Source organism: Rhinolophus ferrumequinum, chromosome 22, assembly GCF_004115265.2.
Source record: "Rhinolophus ferrumequinum isolate MPI-CBG mRhiFer1 chromosome 22, mRhiFer1_v1.p, whole genome shotgun sequence".
NCBI lineage: Eukaryota > Metazoa > Chordata > Mammalia > Chiroptera > Rhinolophidae > Rhinolophus > Rhinolophus ferrumequinum.
In genome coordinates, this window is record NC_046305.1 from 29,461,562 (window position 1) to 29,477,195 (window position 15,634).

Below are 15,634 nucleotides of genomic sequence, written 5' to 3' on the forward strand. Positions count from 1 at the left end.
CTCAAGATTCATTTGAACACTAGCTGAAAAAGAACCACTATAACTAAAGATATAAAGAAGAGGTCATGTTGAGACATGAAACAGACTGACCCCAAATCCACAGAAAAAGGTTGGATGCTGGGAGGGAAACCCTGAAGAGAGAGAAAGCCCCTAACCCCACACCAGACTCCCCAGCCCAGGGATCCCATGCCGAGAAGAGGAGTTCCTACGGCACCTGGCAATGAAAATCAGCGAGGATTCTGTCTACCCTTCCTGGTGGGATGGAAGGCAGCTGGAAACCCAGACGTCCTCTTGTAGAGCTGGCACATGAACCTGCTCATTGACAGGCTCTCACCTGGTCTCTGGTGGAGGGGGTGGCAGCTCAGGAGGCCCAGGGACGTGAAGGGAAGGACTGAACTGAATGTCTTTGGTACTGGAGCTGGAGGGATGGGAGCCATTGCTTTCCCTGTATGAAGCCGGCACATGTATGGCTTATGGTGGGGGAAGGGGCACCATCTTTTCAGGATTAAGCCTACCCCAAAGGGCCAAGTATGGGACTGCATTGGTCTGGTGGAATTTGCCCAAGCAAACTTTCTTGGTGATGTCTGCGTCCCTGCTCTCTGCACAGCTAATGCTATTTTGCTCAAGAAATTTGACTCCTGGGCTGCTGGACCAACCCCACAGGCTTCAGATTAAAGTGGATGGAGGGACTCTGGTGGCCCAGGAAACATTTAGTGATAGATGTTAAGCCAAGCCCTGCACCACAGCCGAGATAGGCAGTGGAGTGGGGGGCCTGAGACAGGCAGTGGCTGGCCACAGTTTTCTCAGATAATTTTTGTGGGGTGCTTATGGGCGCAGCACGAGTGCTGAAACCAAAACTGTGATGACTTTACAGAAACCACCAACCATGCCCCATAGCTCCCTGGAACCCTCCTCTGCCCACCTAGAGCTGCATTACTAGAGGTACTCTGTGTACCTGGGTGGCAGGCCCTGCCCCCTCAAGCCACAGAGGCAATTTTTTATAGCAGTGGACAATCTGCAACTGGCCTGGTGAAATTTTGCTGGTGGAAAGTGACACAAAAACTGCACCACATCCACTAAGGGACAGCTATCAGGAATTTGTGAGCCTGAGGTGGTGGCTGGCTGCAGTGTTCTTGGGGTGCTATGCATGGTGGTCTCAGTCCAAATACTGGCATGAGAACTGAAACTGTATTAATGTTGCAAAAACCACCAGTCACAGCACAGAGAAAAGACCATGTGAGGACACAGAGAGAAGGTGGCCATCTTCAACCCATGGAGAGAGGCTTCAGAAGAAACCAAACCTGAGGATACCTTTATATTGGACATTTATCCTTCAGAACTGTGAGAAAATAAAAAAACACCAGTCACGATTCATGACTCACTTGAACTCCACCACACCCAGCTTGTGCAGCATGGACAAGAACACTCTCAACACCAGGTCAACCAGCCAGACCCACGCACCTAAGGAGGAGCCTCTGTCAATGACTGGGTCTCACAGGCAGCTGGCAGGTGTCAATAGGCCTAGGGGGTCCTGGGTCTTTTGCTAAGCTGCCTAAGGCCTACTATTGGTGGCAGCAAGCCTCAGTTCACAGCAAGGCCACCCCCACATGCCTCCAGGTCTAGTACAGGCAGCAGCAGCCAACCACATATAGCTTTGAGGCACCTACCAGGTATTCGAGGGCTGGTAACAGGCAAGGCTAAAATTGTCCTACATGGGAGCCCCACCCAAGAGACACAAGAAAACACCCAGAGGCCAGTTTCAGACCACACCAGAGAACAACCTGATTAGCCCCCCAAGCAGCATACACGAAGAGGGTATCTCAAAAGGCACAATAGCCCAAAGAGGTGAAGCCTCCTCTGAAGGGTCAGCCCCCAAACAGTAGCTCATACACTGTGGGCATAGCCAATCCTCATAGTTAGTCAGCCTGGGAGTCAATCCCACCCACTGATGCACCAAAAGCAATCAAGGATCAACTACAACAAGAGAACACAATAAACACAAGGGACACCTCTGGAACACACACACACTGGAGATTAGGGAGACTGTCTAATTTGATGACACAGGACACATACTACATAAGGCCACCCAGCAAAGACTGAGAGACATAGAATATCTACCTAACACATAGAAGCAAACACAGAGTGGCTGGCAGAACGAGGAAACAAAAAACATGTCTCAAATAAAAAACAACAGAAGAAACCTCTACAAATGAAACTAAATGAAATGGAGGCAACCAACCTACCAGAGACAGAATTTAAAACACTGATAAGAAACTTCTGATAAGCTCACATGGAACATTTTCCAAGATAGACCACATGCTAGGCCACAAAACAATTCTCAAAAAATTTAAAAAGATTGAAATCATATCAAACGTCTTCTCTGACCATTGTGCGATGAAGCTAGAAATCAATTACAAGAAAAAAAATACAATGAAAACCACACATGTTTACATGGAAACTGAATAACATGCTACTAAGTAATGAATGGGTCAACAATGAAATCAAGGAAGAAATCAGAAGCTACTTGAAGACCACTGAAAATGAAAATACAATAACCGAAAATCTACTGGACACAGAAAAAGCAATCCTAAGAGGGAAATTTGTAGCAGTACAGACCTACCAAAAGAAACAAGAAAAATATCAAATCAGCAGTCTATCCTTACACCCAAGGAACTGTAAAAAGAACAGCAAACAAAGCCCAAAGTGAATACAAGGAAGGAAAGAATAAAGGTCAAAGTGGATATAAACAAAATAGAGGCAAAAAAAAAACAAAACAAACAAATAAGCAAAGAGCAAAAAATGAATGAAACCAAGAGATGGTTTTTGAAAAGACAAACAAAATTGACAAAACTTTAACCAGACTTATCAAGAAGGAAAAAGAGAGGACCCAAATAAATGAAATCAGGAATGAAAGAGGAGAAGTGACAACAAACACCACAGAAATATAGAAAATTTTAAGAAAATATTATGAGCAACCATATGCCAACAAATTAGACAATCTGGAAGAAATGGATAAATTCCTAGAATCATACTATCTTCCAAGCCTGAATCAAGAAGAAACAGAAAATCTGAACAGACTGATTATTACCAATGAAATTGAATCAGTAATCAACAAGCTCCCAACAAACAAAAGTCCTGGACCAGACAGCTTCTGAAGTGTATTTTACCAAACATTCAAAAAATAATTAACACTTATCCTCCTCAAACTATTCCAAAAATTCTAGAAGGAGAGAAGACTCCCAAGATCATTTTACGAGGCCACCATTACCCTGATTCCAAAACCAAAGACATTACAAAAAGAGAAAACTATAGGCCAATAATCCTAATGAACATAGATGCAAAAACCCTTAACAAAATATTAGCAAACAGAATTCAGCAATACATTAAAAAGATCATACACCACAACCAAGTGTGATTCATTCCTGGTATGAAAATTTGGTTCAATATCCATAAATCAATTAACATGATACACCACATTAACAAATTGAAAAATAAAAATCATATGGTTATATTAATAGAGCATAAAAAGCATTTGACAAATCCAACATCCATTTATGATAAAAACTCTCAACAAAGTGGGAATAGAGGAAACATATCTCAGCATAATAAAGTCCATATATGACAAACCCACAGCTAACATCATACTTAATGGGGGAAAGCTAAGAGCATTCCTTTAACATCAGGAAGAAGACAAAATGCCCACTTTCATCACTTTTATTCAACATAATACTGGAAGATCTAACCACAGCAATCAGACAAGAAAAAAAAAATAAAAGACATCCAAATTGGAAAGGAGGAAGTAAAATCATCACTATTTGCAGATGACATGATACTATATTTAGAGAACCCCAAAGATTCCATCAAAAAACTATTAGAACTGATAAATTAATTTAGTAAAGCAGCAGGATGCAAAATTAATATTCAGAAATTGGCTGCATTTTTATACACCAATAACAAACTATGAGAAAGAGAAATTAAGAAAACAATTCCATTTACAATTGCATCAAAAAAGTAAAATACTTAGAAATATATTTAACTAAGGAAGTAAAAGTTCTGTACTCAGAAAATTATAAGACACTGGAGAAAGAAATTAAAGAAGTTACAAATAAATGGAAACATATGTCATGTTCATGGGTAGGAAGAATTAATATAGTGAAAATGTCCATACCACCTAAAGCAACATATATATATATATATATATATATATATATACAATGCAATCACTATCAAAATACCAATGACATTTTTCACAGAACTAGAACAAATTATCCTAAAATTTTTGTGGAACGATAAAAGACCTGAAATAGCCATGGCAATCCTGAGAAATAATAACAGAGTGGGAGGTATCTTGCTACCTGACATCAAATCATATCACAAGGGTATAGTAGTAATCAAAACAGCATGGTATTGTCATAAAAACAGACATAGATCAATGGAGCAGAATAGAGAACCCAGAAATAAATCCATGCCTATATGGTCATTTAATCTATTACAAAAGAAGCAAAAATTTACATTGGAGTAAAGACAGTCTATTCAATAAATGGTGCTGGCAAAACTGTACAGATACATGCAAAAAAATGAAGCCAGACCACCTTCTTATGCCATATACAAGAAGAAACTCAAAATGGATTAAAAACTTAAGTGTAAGATCCAAAACCATAAAACTCCTAGAAGAAAATATAGGAAGTAAATTCTTAGTCATTACCCTTAGTAATATTTTTACTGATATATCTCCTCAGGTGAGGGAAACAAAAGAAAAGATAAACATATGGGACTACATTAAACTAAAAAGCTTTTTTTTTCACAGCATATGAAACCATCAACAAAACAAAAAGACATCCTACTTCATGAAGATATTTACCAATAATATATCTGATAAGGGGTTAATATCCAAAATTAAAGAAAAAACAACTCATATGACTCAACATCAAAAAAACAAACAACCCAATTAAAAAATGGGCAGAGGACATGAAGAGACATTTCTCTAAAGAAGACATACAGATGGCCAATAGATGTATGAAAAGGTGCTCAATGTCACTAATCATTAGAGAAATGCAAATAAAAACCACAATGAGACATCACCTCACTCTTGTCAAAATGGCTATTATCAACAAATCAGCAAACAGCAAATGTTGGCAAGGATGTGGAGAAAAGGGAACTCTCATGCATTGTTGGTGGGATTGCAAATTGGTGAATTTGGAAAACAGTATAGTGTTCCTCAAAAAATTAAAAATAGACCTTATGACCCAGCAATTTGGGCATTTATCCAAAGAAATCCAAAACACTAATTTGAAAAACTATATACATCCCTATGTTTATTGCAGGGCTGTTCACAATAGTCAAGATGTGGAAACAACTGAAATGCCCATCAATAGACAATCAGATTAAAAAAAAAATTGCAGTACATTTATACAACGGATTATTACCCTGCCATTAAAAAGAATGAAATATTACTATTTGCAGAAACACAGATGGACCTAGAGAATATTATACTAAGTGAAATAAGTCAGACTGAGGAAGACAAATACCATATGATCTCACTTGTATATGAAATCTAAAGAACAGAATAAACCAGCAAACAAAACAGGAATAGACTCAGAGATACAGAAAAAAACTGAGGGTTGCTAGATGGGAGGAGGTCTGGGGGATAGGGGAGAAGGTAAAGGGATTAAGAAGTACAAAGTTGTAGTCACAATATAGTCACAAGGATGTGAAATGCATTACGGGGAATATAATCAACAATGATATAAATATTATGTAGGGTGCCAGATGTGTATTGGACTAATCAAGGGGAACACTTCATAGATTGTGTAGATGCCTGACCAGTGTGCTGTACACATGAAGCTGAAGTAGAATAACATTAAATGTTAACTATAATTAAATATATATGAGGTCTGACAATCAAGTTCGAGAACTTGTTGCAATGATGTTGCTAACCTTTTTTTTGATATCAGAGGGATTATTCATTAAAATTTATATCAACTGGACAAACAGTTAAGCAAGTTTACTATTTGGAAGTGCTGAAAATGCTGCATGAAACTTTTTGCCAACAATTCATGGCTCTTATATTACGAAAATACATGGCACTGTCTGTGAGGGAGTTTTTAGCCAGTAAACAAATAACAATTGGAACATCCTCCCTACTCACCTAAACTGACCCCCAATGACTTTTCTTTATCCGAAGATAAAAGAAATATAGAAAGGAAGACATTTTGATGACATTCAGGACATCAAGGGTAATACGATGACAGTTCTGATGGCCATTTCAGAAAGAGTTCCAAAATTGCTTTGAAGGGCGGACTAGGTGCTGGTATCAGTGCCTAGCTTCCCAAGGGGAGTACCTCAAAGGTGACCATAGCAATATTCAGCAATGAGGTATGTAGCACTTTTCATAGGATTAGTTTGCGAACTTAGTTGCCATACCTCATATGTAGTCACAGGATGTAAAGTACAGCATAAGGAATATAATCAATGGTATTGTAACAGCTATATATGATGTCAGAGGAGTAGCAGACTTGGGGGGTGTTATCGCTTCGTAAAGGGTGTAAATGTTCAATCATTATGTTGTTTTATACACACGAAACTAATATAAAAAAAAAACTGAAAGCGACAAATGAACAAGACAAATAAATCATAGACACATAGAACAGTTTAGTGGTTACCAGAGGGTAAGGGGGAAAAGGGGTGGTAAAAGAGGTTAAAGGGATCCATTACATGGTGATGGAAGGAGAACACACAATGCAATATATAAATGCTGTACTATACAATTGTATACTTGAAATCTATATAATTTTGCTAACCAATGTGATCCCAGTACATTTAATAAAAATTAATTTAAAAAATAAATTTTAAAAGGAATTCTATACAAGATAATTGCAAGAACTGAAAGAGATAATACACGTGAAAAAATTTTCAAAGGCAGTGGATTACTAAGTTACAAATGAAAACAACAAACCTAAGGTCTGTGAAGCATATGAAGTCATATAGAAGGTATTAATTTGGAAATGTTGTCTAGAGAGGAAAAAGCCCAAGGACAGACAGCCCTGTAGTGAATTGTAAGGTTTTTTTGTCAATCCCAATATGTCTGTTTTTCTAGGGACCTACAAAATTGGATCAGTGGCATTGGTGGCATAGTATCATCACAGGAGCTGGCTGCGGACTTAACTGGTACTGAGATCTTGATGGAACGACACCAGGTATGGCTACAAAACCCATAGCCACTGGTCACATGACTTAACAACCTTCCCTTATGTTACAACTGTGGTGAGATGTCATTGGCCTCACTGGTCTCTTCCCCCTCTTTCTCACAGGAACATCATGCTGACATGCAGGCTGAGGCTCCTACCTTCCAGGCCTTAGAAGACTTTGGTGCAGAACTTATAGGCAATGGGCACTGTGCCAGCCCTGAAATTGAAGAAAAGCTCCAAGCTGTCAGAATAGAGAGAGATGATTTGGAGAAAGCTTGGGAACAACGCAAAAAGATGCTAGATCAGTGTCTGGAGTTGCAGGTACAGCAAATCCCCAATCATTGAGCAGGATTAGTTCAACTCTGTTCCTTCTATGCAATTTTACATGGTTGATACAGGTGTTCATTTCACTGGACTTTCCATACTGTGAGCACAAGGGCATCTCTTGATTATCTGACATTGTATTCTCTGCTTTGTGGTGACTAATCATTATGGTGTTCTTTGCCCTTATCCTATTAAAAGAGCCAAACAAAATGGAGGTCAGTCCTGAGCATGAAGTAGGTTGATTATAATTTATTGATTGACTGAGGTTTTGATTGATTGATTTTCATTGAGAACCTACTGTGTGCTGGGCCCTGGGAACACAAAGATTAGTAAGATAGTGTCCTTTTTCTTAAGTAGTAAAATTAGACCTGTAGACAGATAATTCTAGTACAGTAAGGTGATTATTAATGAAACAAAATGTATGAATGTTTTGAGGCTAAAGAAGGGGTAGTGATTAACACTTTTGAGGAAAAAAAGAGAGAGTGTCAGGCTACCCTGTAGGATAGTATTTACCAGTCTTAAACAAATAACCAGCCAGTATCTACCAGGTATAGGGTATGGCAAATAGCAGCCAAGGGTGGTGTACAGCTTATATAAAAACATACAATATGTTTTCTGGGAAATGTAAAAGTAGTCCTCCACTTGTTTGTGACAGATATATTTCAAGAGCTCCAGTTGATGCCTAAAACCACAGGTAGTACCGAACGTTATATATACTATGTTTTTTCCTATACATATATACCTATTGTAAAGTATAATATAAATTAGGCCACAGTAAGAGATTAACAACAATAACTAAAAATAAAATAAAACAAGTATAACAATATACTGTAATAAAAGTTGTGTGAATGGCTTTCGGGCATTATTTTCTTTTTATAAGTACTGTCTTCCACCACTTGTTTTGTTTGTGTGTTCGTTTTTAACCACACAGTGATTTGTTCCATTTCCTTGCATTTTATTCTTTAGTTTTCATTTTATTTATTTTTTGTTTTTAAGATTTTATTGGGGAAGGGGAACAGGACTTTTAATGGGGAAACTGTGTACTTCCAGGACTTTTTTCCAAGTTGTTGTCCTTTCAATCTTAGTTGTGGAGGGTGCCATTCAGCTTCAAGTTGTCCTTTCAGTCTTAGTTGTGGCTGGCACAGCTCTGCTCCAGGTCCAGTTGCAGGGGGCACAGCCCACCAACCCTTGTGGGATTCGAGGAATTGAACTGACAGCCTTGTGGTTGAGAGCCCACTGGTCCATGTGGGAATCAAACCGGCAGCCTTCGGAGTTAGGAGCATGGAGCTCTAACCGCCTGAGCCACTGGGCTGGCCTTATTCTCTATTTTTAAATAATTTTTTGTTTTTCAGTTACATTGACAAACGATATTTTATTAGTTTCAGGTGTACAACATAGTGATTAGACATTTATACAATTTATGAAGTTATCATCCCAATAAATCTAGTACCTATTAGAATACCATGCATGGTTATTACAATATTATTGACTATATTCCCTGTGCTATATTTTACATCCTTTTGACTATTTTGTAACTACTAATTTGTACTTCTTAATCCTTTTTCATCCACTTCCCCAGCCCCCTCCCATCTGGCAAACCATCAAAATATTCTCTAATCTATGAATTTCTTTCTCTTTTGTTTGTTCCTTTATTTTATTCTTTAGATTCCACATACTAGTGAAATCATATGGCATTGGTCTTTCTCTGTTTGACATATTTCACTCACTCAGCATAATACCCTCTAGTTCCACCCATGTTGTTGCAGATGGCAAGATTTCATTCTTTTTTTTTTATGGCTGAGTAATGTTTTATTGTATATATGTACCATTTCTTTATACAATCATCCATTAATGGACACTTAGATTGCTTCTGTATCTTGGCTATGGTAAACAATGCTGCAATGAACAGATAGATGCATATGATTTTTCAAATTAATGTTTTGGGTTTCTTTAGATAAATAGCCAGATATGAGATTACTGAATACTTTGTCTGTTGTAGCTGTTGTTTTAAAATCTTTTTTGTCTGGTATAAGTATTGCTTTTTGTTTGTTTGTTTGTTGCCATTTGCAAGAAATACCTTTTTCCATCCTTTTACTTTCAATCTCTGTGTGTCTTCTGATCTGAAGTGAGTCTTTATAGGCAGTATATATAAAGGTCTTATTTTCTTATCCATTCATCCATCCTGTGTCTTTTGACTAGAGCATTTAAACCATTTACATTTAAAGTAATTGTTGATAGATATGTAGTTAAAGCTATTTTATTATTTATATTTTTGATCTTTTTTTCTTCTTCTTAGTAAAGAAGTCCCTTTAACATTTCTTGTAATACTGCTTTACTGGTGATGAACTCCTTTCACTTTTTCTTGTCTGGGAAGCTCTTTATCTGTTTGTCAATTCTAAATGATAGTTTGCTGGGTGGAGTAATCTTGGTTGTAAGTCCTTGCTTTTCATCACTTTGAATATTTTGTGACAAATGCCTTTGGCACTTTAATTATGTGTCTTGGTGTGAGCCTCTTTGGGTTCATCTTGTTTGGAACTCTGTGTGCTTCCTGGCTGGTGTGTCTATTTCCTTCACCCGATTAAGGAAGTTTTCAGTATTTATTCATTCATTCATTCATTCATTCATTCATTCATTCATTCATTCATTCAGTGTGCTTTTCCAGGACCCATCAGCTCCAAGTGAAGCAGTTGTTTCAATCTAGTTGTGGAGGGCTTAGCTCAAGTGGCTCATGGGGACATCAAACAGGAAACCTTGTTATTAAGAGCACCACACTCTAACCAACTGAGCTAATAGGCCACCCCTCAGTCATTATTTTTTCAAATAGGTTTTCAATTCCTTGCTCTTTCTTTTCTCCTTCTGGTACCCCAATGATTCAAATGTTGGGGTACTTCACATTGTCCCAAAGGCCCCTTAAACTATCCTCAGTTTTTTGGATTCTTTTTTCTTTTTGCTGTCTTGATTAGGTGTTTTTTGCTACCTTATCTTCCAAAACACTGATTCAGTCTTCTGCTTCATCTAATCTACTGTTGATTCCCTCTAATATGTTCTTCATTTCAGTTACTGTATTCTTCGTTTCTAACTGGTTATTTTAATGGTTTCTACCTCCATAGTTATGTTTCCTATCTCTTTGTTGAAGTTCTCACTGAGATCATTGAACATCCTTATAATCAGTGTTTTGAACTTTACATCTGTTAGATTGTTTATCTCTGTTTTATTTCTTTTTCTGGAGCTTTACTCTGATGTTTCATTTGGGACATGTTTTTCTTTCTCTTCATTTTGGCTGACTCCCTGTGTTTGTTTCTATGTATTAGATAGAGCTTCTATGTCTCCCAATCTTGGTAGCGTGGCCTTATGTAGTAGGTGTCCTGTGGGGCCCAGTGTCCTTGGTCACCTCAGGTGGGTGATGTAGGTGTGTCTCTGTGTGGGTTGTATGTGCTCTCCTGTTGTGTTTGACCCTTGAATACTGTTGGCATGTCGGTGGGAGGGACTGACCTTCAGGCTGATTGGTTGTGAGGACTGGCCATGATTACAGTGGAGAAGCTGTTGTATAGGGGCTGACACTACACAGCAGGATTTGCTTTAGCTGGGTTCTGGTTACTGCTGAGTCTGCACTTTTGGTGTTTCATTTGTGGAGATGGTGGCATACTGCTCTGGTGTGGTCTGAAGCTGGCCACCAGGTTTGTTCTGGTGGCTCTTGGGAGGGGCTCTGATGCAGACAAAGTTCAGCCACTGCCTGTGCCCTGCCCAGGGGCTCTTGATGTGATGTACAAAGTGATCTGTAGATGGTTGCCACTTGTGCTGGGCTTGAAGGTGCCTGAGAGATGCTAAGCTGTGAAGGGAGGCCAGCTGCTGTTAGTGCCAGGCTTGAGGCTGCTTAGCAAGAGGTACAGGGCATGCCCAAGTCAGATGCTGTTTGTTTTGGGTTTGTGAACTTTTGAGAGATTTTAGGAAATCCACAACACGAGCCAAGACAGGCTGCTTGTGTGGAAAGGCCACTGGAAGTGGCTTGGGTGGGCCTGCAAATCAGGTGGGATGCGGTCTCAGAGAATAACCAGGGTAGGGAAAAAAGTATTAGTTAGGTTAATGGAGACTCAGATATCATGCCCACCTGCCTGTCTAGGCTGATTGGGTGAGGGTTCAACAAAAGAGCAATGTCTTCTTCCAGCACTTCTGTTTGGGAGGAAGCTGCCCTATCCAGCCTTTACTTTAAAGCAAGACAATCGAGTTCTTCCCTGTATGTCCCCGATGCCCTTTGAGCTGCTGCCCCAGCACTGGAGCTCAGAGCAAGTGAGGTCATCAGTGAGTAAGTCCATGCATGGGCCATTTAAGAGGAACACCTAGGACTCCAGCAGCCCTTCATCTCACTCAGCCATAACCTCTACTGTTCTCATATGCAGAAGTTATGAGACCTTCTTTTCTCAGCACTTGTACCCTCAGCTGGGGAGCCTAGTGTGGGATTGGAACCCCTCACTCCTCAAGGTGTACCTTGGGTGTATCTCAGCGTGTATCTTGGGAGCCAAGATAGCCCTCCCAATTTTTAACTGCCACACATGGGTGTGTGACCAGTCTGTTCCCTGTCGTCTCCCCTCCTACCACCTTGTCTCCACATGTCTTCTTCTGTATATCCTTAGTTATAGGACTTCTGTTTACCAAGACTGAAGGCAACTATCAATGATTGTTGTTCTGTAGTTTAGTTGTAATTTTGAGGTGGTCATGGGGGAAGGTGAGCACAGAGTTTACCTTCCCTGCCATCTTGACTGGAAGCCTCCTTTGGGTGTAATAATAAGTAAAATAAGGGTTATGTGAACATAAGAACTTCAATAGAGTGACATTCAATCTAATAACTAATATAGCTAAGTGCCTAACAGTTGGGGACTGTATATTGGCATGAATACTCTGGACAAAGGGACGACTCACTTCCCAGGCATGACATAACAAGATGGTGTGAGATTTCCTCATGCCACTCAGAATAGCACATAATTTAAGCCATATGAATTGTATATTTCTGGAATTTTCATGTGATATTTTCTGACAGTGGTTGACCGAGGGTAAATGAAACTGAGAAAGCAAAACTTTAAAGAAGTGGGGACTACTGTACCATATACCTCTAACTTTATTCTCCACAGTTGTTTCAAGGCAACTGTGATCAGGCTGAGAGCTGGATGGTGGCACGTGAGAATTTCCTAAGGTCAGATGATAAGCGTTCCTTAGACAGTCTGGAGGCCTTGATGAAGAAACATGATGATTTGAACAAAGCAATCACTGCCCAGGTAATAACAACTAATATAAGAGTTCTAAAATAATTACTTGTAATAATAACAAAAATCTTACATAGGTATGTGGTTTTATGATTTAAAAATATTTTAATTCTAATTTGCTGCTTGCAAGAAACTATGAGGTAGGCAGGGCAACATGACACTTTGGTTTAGTCTATCCCAAGTCACACTTAGCATTGAACTTTCTCACTTTAAGTCCAGCCTTTTAAAACCAGACTTAGAATTGGAAGTGGCGTAATATACTGTCTATTCCAACACCCCACCCAATGCAGGAATCACCCTCTCCTACAGTGGCTATGGGAAGTGTCAAAGAAAGGAATTCAGTACTGCACAAAAAACCTAGCTCAGTATCAATATTAATGTTTTGCCAATTGTTGAGTTAATATCTGCCTCTCTGTAAGGATTTTACTCTTTGGTTCTGGTTTTGTTTCCCTTTGTGAAGTGACAAAGGTTGATATCTGTTCTTTTCTAGGAGAGAGTCTGGGATTGCACCAGAGCCTAATCTCCAGGCATCTGGGTTCTTTCCATTTTCTTTATCTAGGAAAAGAAGATCACTGAGCTAGAACATTTTGCTGAACGGCTCATAGCTGATGACCACTACTCCAAGGAAGAGATTGCTGCTCGGCTCCAATGGGTGCTAGACAGGTCAGGCCTGAGCAATTGTTTTATGAGCTACAGGAGGGGGAAGCAAAGTGACCTCTCTGCTAGCATTGAGCATGGGGGTAACACTCTGAGTTCTTCTCACTTCTAGACGCCTAATGAGCATGGGGGTAACACTCTGAGTTCTTCTCACTTCTAGACGCCTAATGCTATCTTGACACTTTGGGAAACTTTGTGATCTGGACTCACAGAATGAAAGACATGGAAGTTACCTTAGAAATTACCTGACTTAACTAATATATTATATCTAAAAAGAATGAGACTATGTTATATACAACATATAAATAATATATAATACAATAATATAGTATATAACTAAATAATATATAACTATGCTATATATAACACCTAAATATATAAATGAGAGATTGACAAATGGGAAAATTCATGAATATGCCATTAGTGCTTGGGGGAAGGATAAAGGACACAGAATGATCTAGCCCCCTCCTCCAGATGGAAGGCTCTCAAAGCACAGCTGATTGCTGAGCGGACAAAACTGGGAGACTATGCTGACCTAAAACAATTCTACCGTGACCTTGAGGACCTAGAAGAATGGATCAGTGAGATGCTGCCCACAGCCTGTGATGAGTCCTACAAAGACCCCTCCAACATTCAGGTAGGCTCAAAATAAGAATCTTGGAAAACTTTAGCATACCCAGATTGTTGCATGAATGTTCATCTTTCTGTATTGAACACTTCCTTATTGTTGAGACCACTGCTGCTGTCCTCAGGGACTTCTGAGTCTAATGTGGAGCGGGTCCTTCAGAAGTCAACATCACTTTGGTTATGACAGAAATATTAACTCTTACTTTTAGACACAAGTTACCTTTTCTTGCTTCCCTGGATACCAAGGTAACTTAGTTCCTTCTTTCCCTTCAGAGGAAATACCTGAAGCACCAGACCTTTGAAAATGAGGTCTATGGCCGAGCTGATCAGGTGGAAAGAGTCATCAGCTTGGGAAACTCTCTGATTGAGCGGAGGGCATGTGATGGCAATGAAGAGATCATGAAGGTAGGGTTCTGCTCACCATGGGTTCTGGGCTACAAAGTTACATGAAGAGAAATCTTACTATTTCAATATTTTCATATATAGGTATATGAAATATGTTCTATGATTAACAGTGATGTGCAGATCTTATGGCTACCACCACACATAGTACTGAGAACTCCAGGAAAGTTTTCAACTTAATTCCTAAGCATCATCCTGTTTGTTTTGCATTTTCTATCCCTACTGCCAAGTCTTTTGGCATTTAGGTATTAGTCTCTGTAATCAGTCCAGTACCTTTCTTTCAAACTTTCTTCTAATACTTCCTGTTGTTTTCTGAAATTGAGCATAACTTGTTTAAAATGTATGACATTCAAATACTGGAAAATTTTGGCTAGACCCTACCTCCTTGGCCTCCATATATTATCCTTTCAAGTTATTAGAGGACCCAAGATTCTAAAAAGCATAATGACTCCTTTGGGTTAGGGTCAACTGGAAGACCTGGAGAAACATTGGGACTACCTGCTTGAGAGAACAATTGACAAAGGGCAGAAGCTCAATGAGGCTAGTCGCCAACAGAGGTTCAATACAGGCATCCGGGATTTTGAGTTCTGGCTCTCAGAGGTAATTGCACCTGGAAATGGTGGGGGCACGGAGTTTAATAAATGCTAGTCAGATAATCAAATTTACGTGTGAATGATTTCCTTGACTCTTCTTTGGAAAAATTTGGGGACATAGTTGATAATCTTGTTCTCCTTAAAGATAGTTTTCATCTAGCAGCTTTACTGCTTATTCTTCCATTCCCAGGCAGAGACACTACTGGCCATGAAAGATCAGGCCAGGGACCTGGCTTCTGCAGGAAACCTGCTTAAAAAGCATCAGCTATTGGAAACAGAGATGTTGGCCCGAGAAGTAAGTAGTTTTAGAATCCCACTCCTCTGGGATTTCCATTCAAAGAATGGAAAGGTTTCTGACTTTCCTCTCTCCTGTCTTAGGAGATCACTTGAGAACACAGTCTTGCAAAATTCACCTTAGTGTTCACAATCAGCAGTCATTAAAACCAGGTCAAAGCCATGGGCTGCAGAGAAGTTGCAATAGTCACTGTTAACCAATGATCATTAAGCTATAGATTCTAAGATTCCAGGCTGTAGATCCTAAAAGTTATCTTGTTTATTTTTTTAACTGATGCATGCATATAAACTC

General features: G+C 39.3%; 1 protein-coding gene across 1 annotated transcript in view; it reads left to right on the forward strand.

Moving 5' to 3' along the window:
* Positions 1–15,634, forward strand: part of SPTA1 (spectrin alpha, erythrocytic 1) — a 115,065-nt gene that overhangs the window by 73,578 nt on the left and 25,853 nt on the right. Inside the window, exons 28-35 of the mRNA XM_033093192.1 lie at positions 7,097–7,196; positions 7,311–7,508; positions 12,638–12,781; positions 13,329–13,432; positions 13,901–14,063; positions 14,327–14,458; positions 14,918–15,055; positions 15,239–15,343. Coding sequence (XP_032949083.1) covers positions 7,097–7,196; positions 7,311–7,508; positions 12,638–12,781; positions 13,329–13,432; positions 13,901–14,063; positions 14,327–14,458; positions 14,918–15,055; positions 15,239–15,343 — 1,084 coding nt within the window. The remainder of the gene's footprint in view (positions 1–7,096; positions 7,197–7,310; positions 7,509–12,637; positions 12,782–13,328; positions 13,433–13,900; positions 14,064–14,326; positions 14,459–14,917; positions 15,056–15,238; positions 15,344–15,634) is intronic.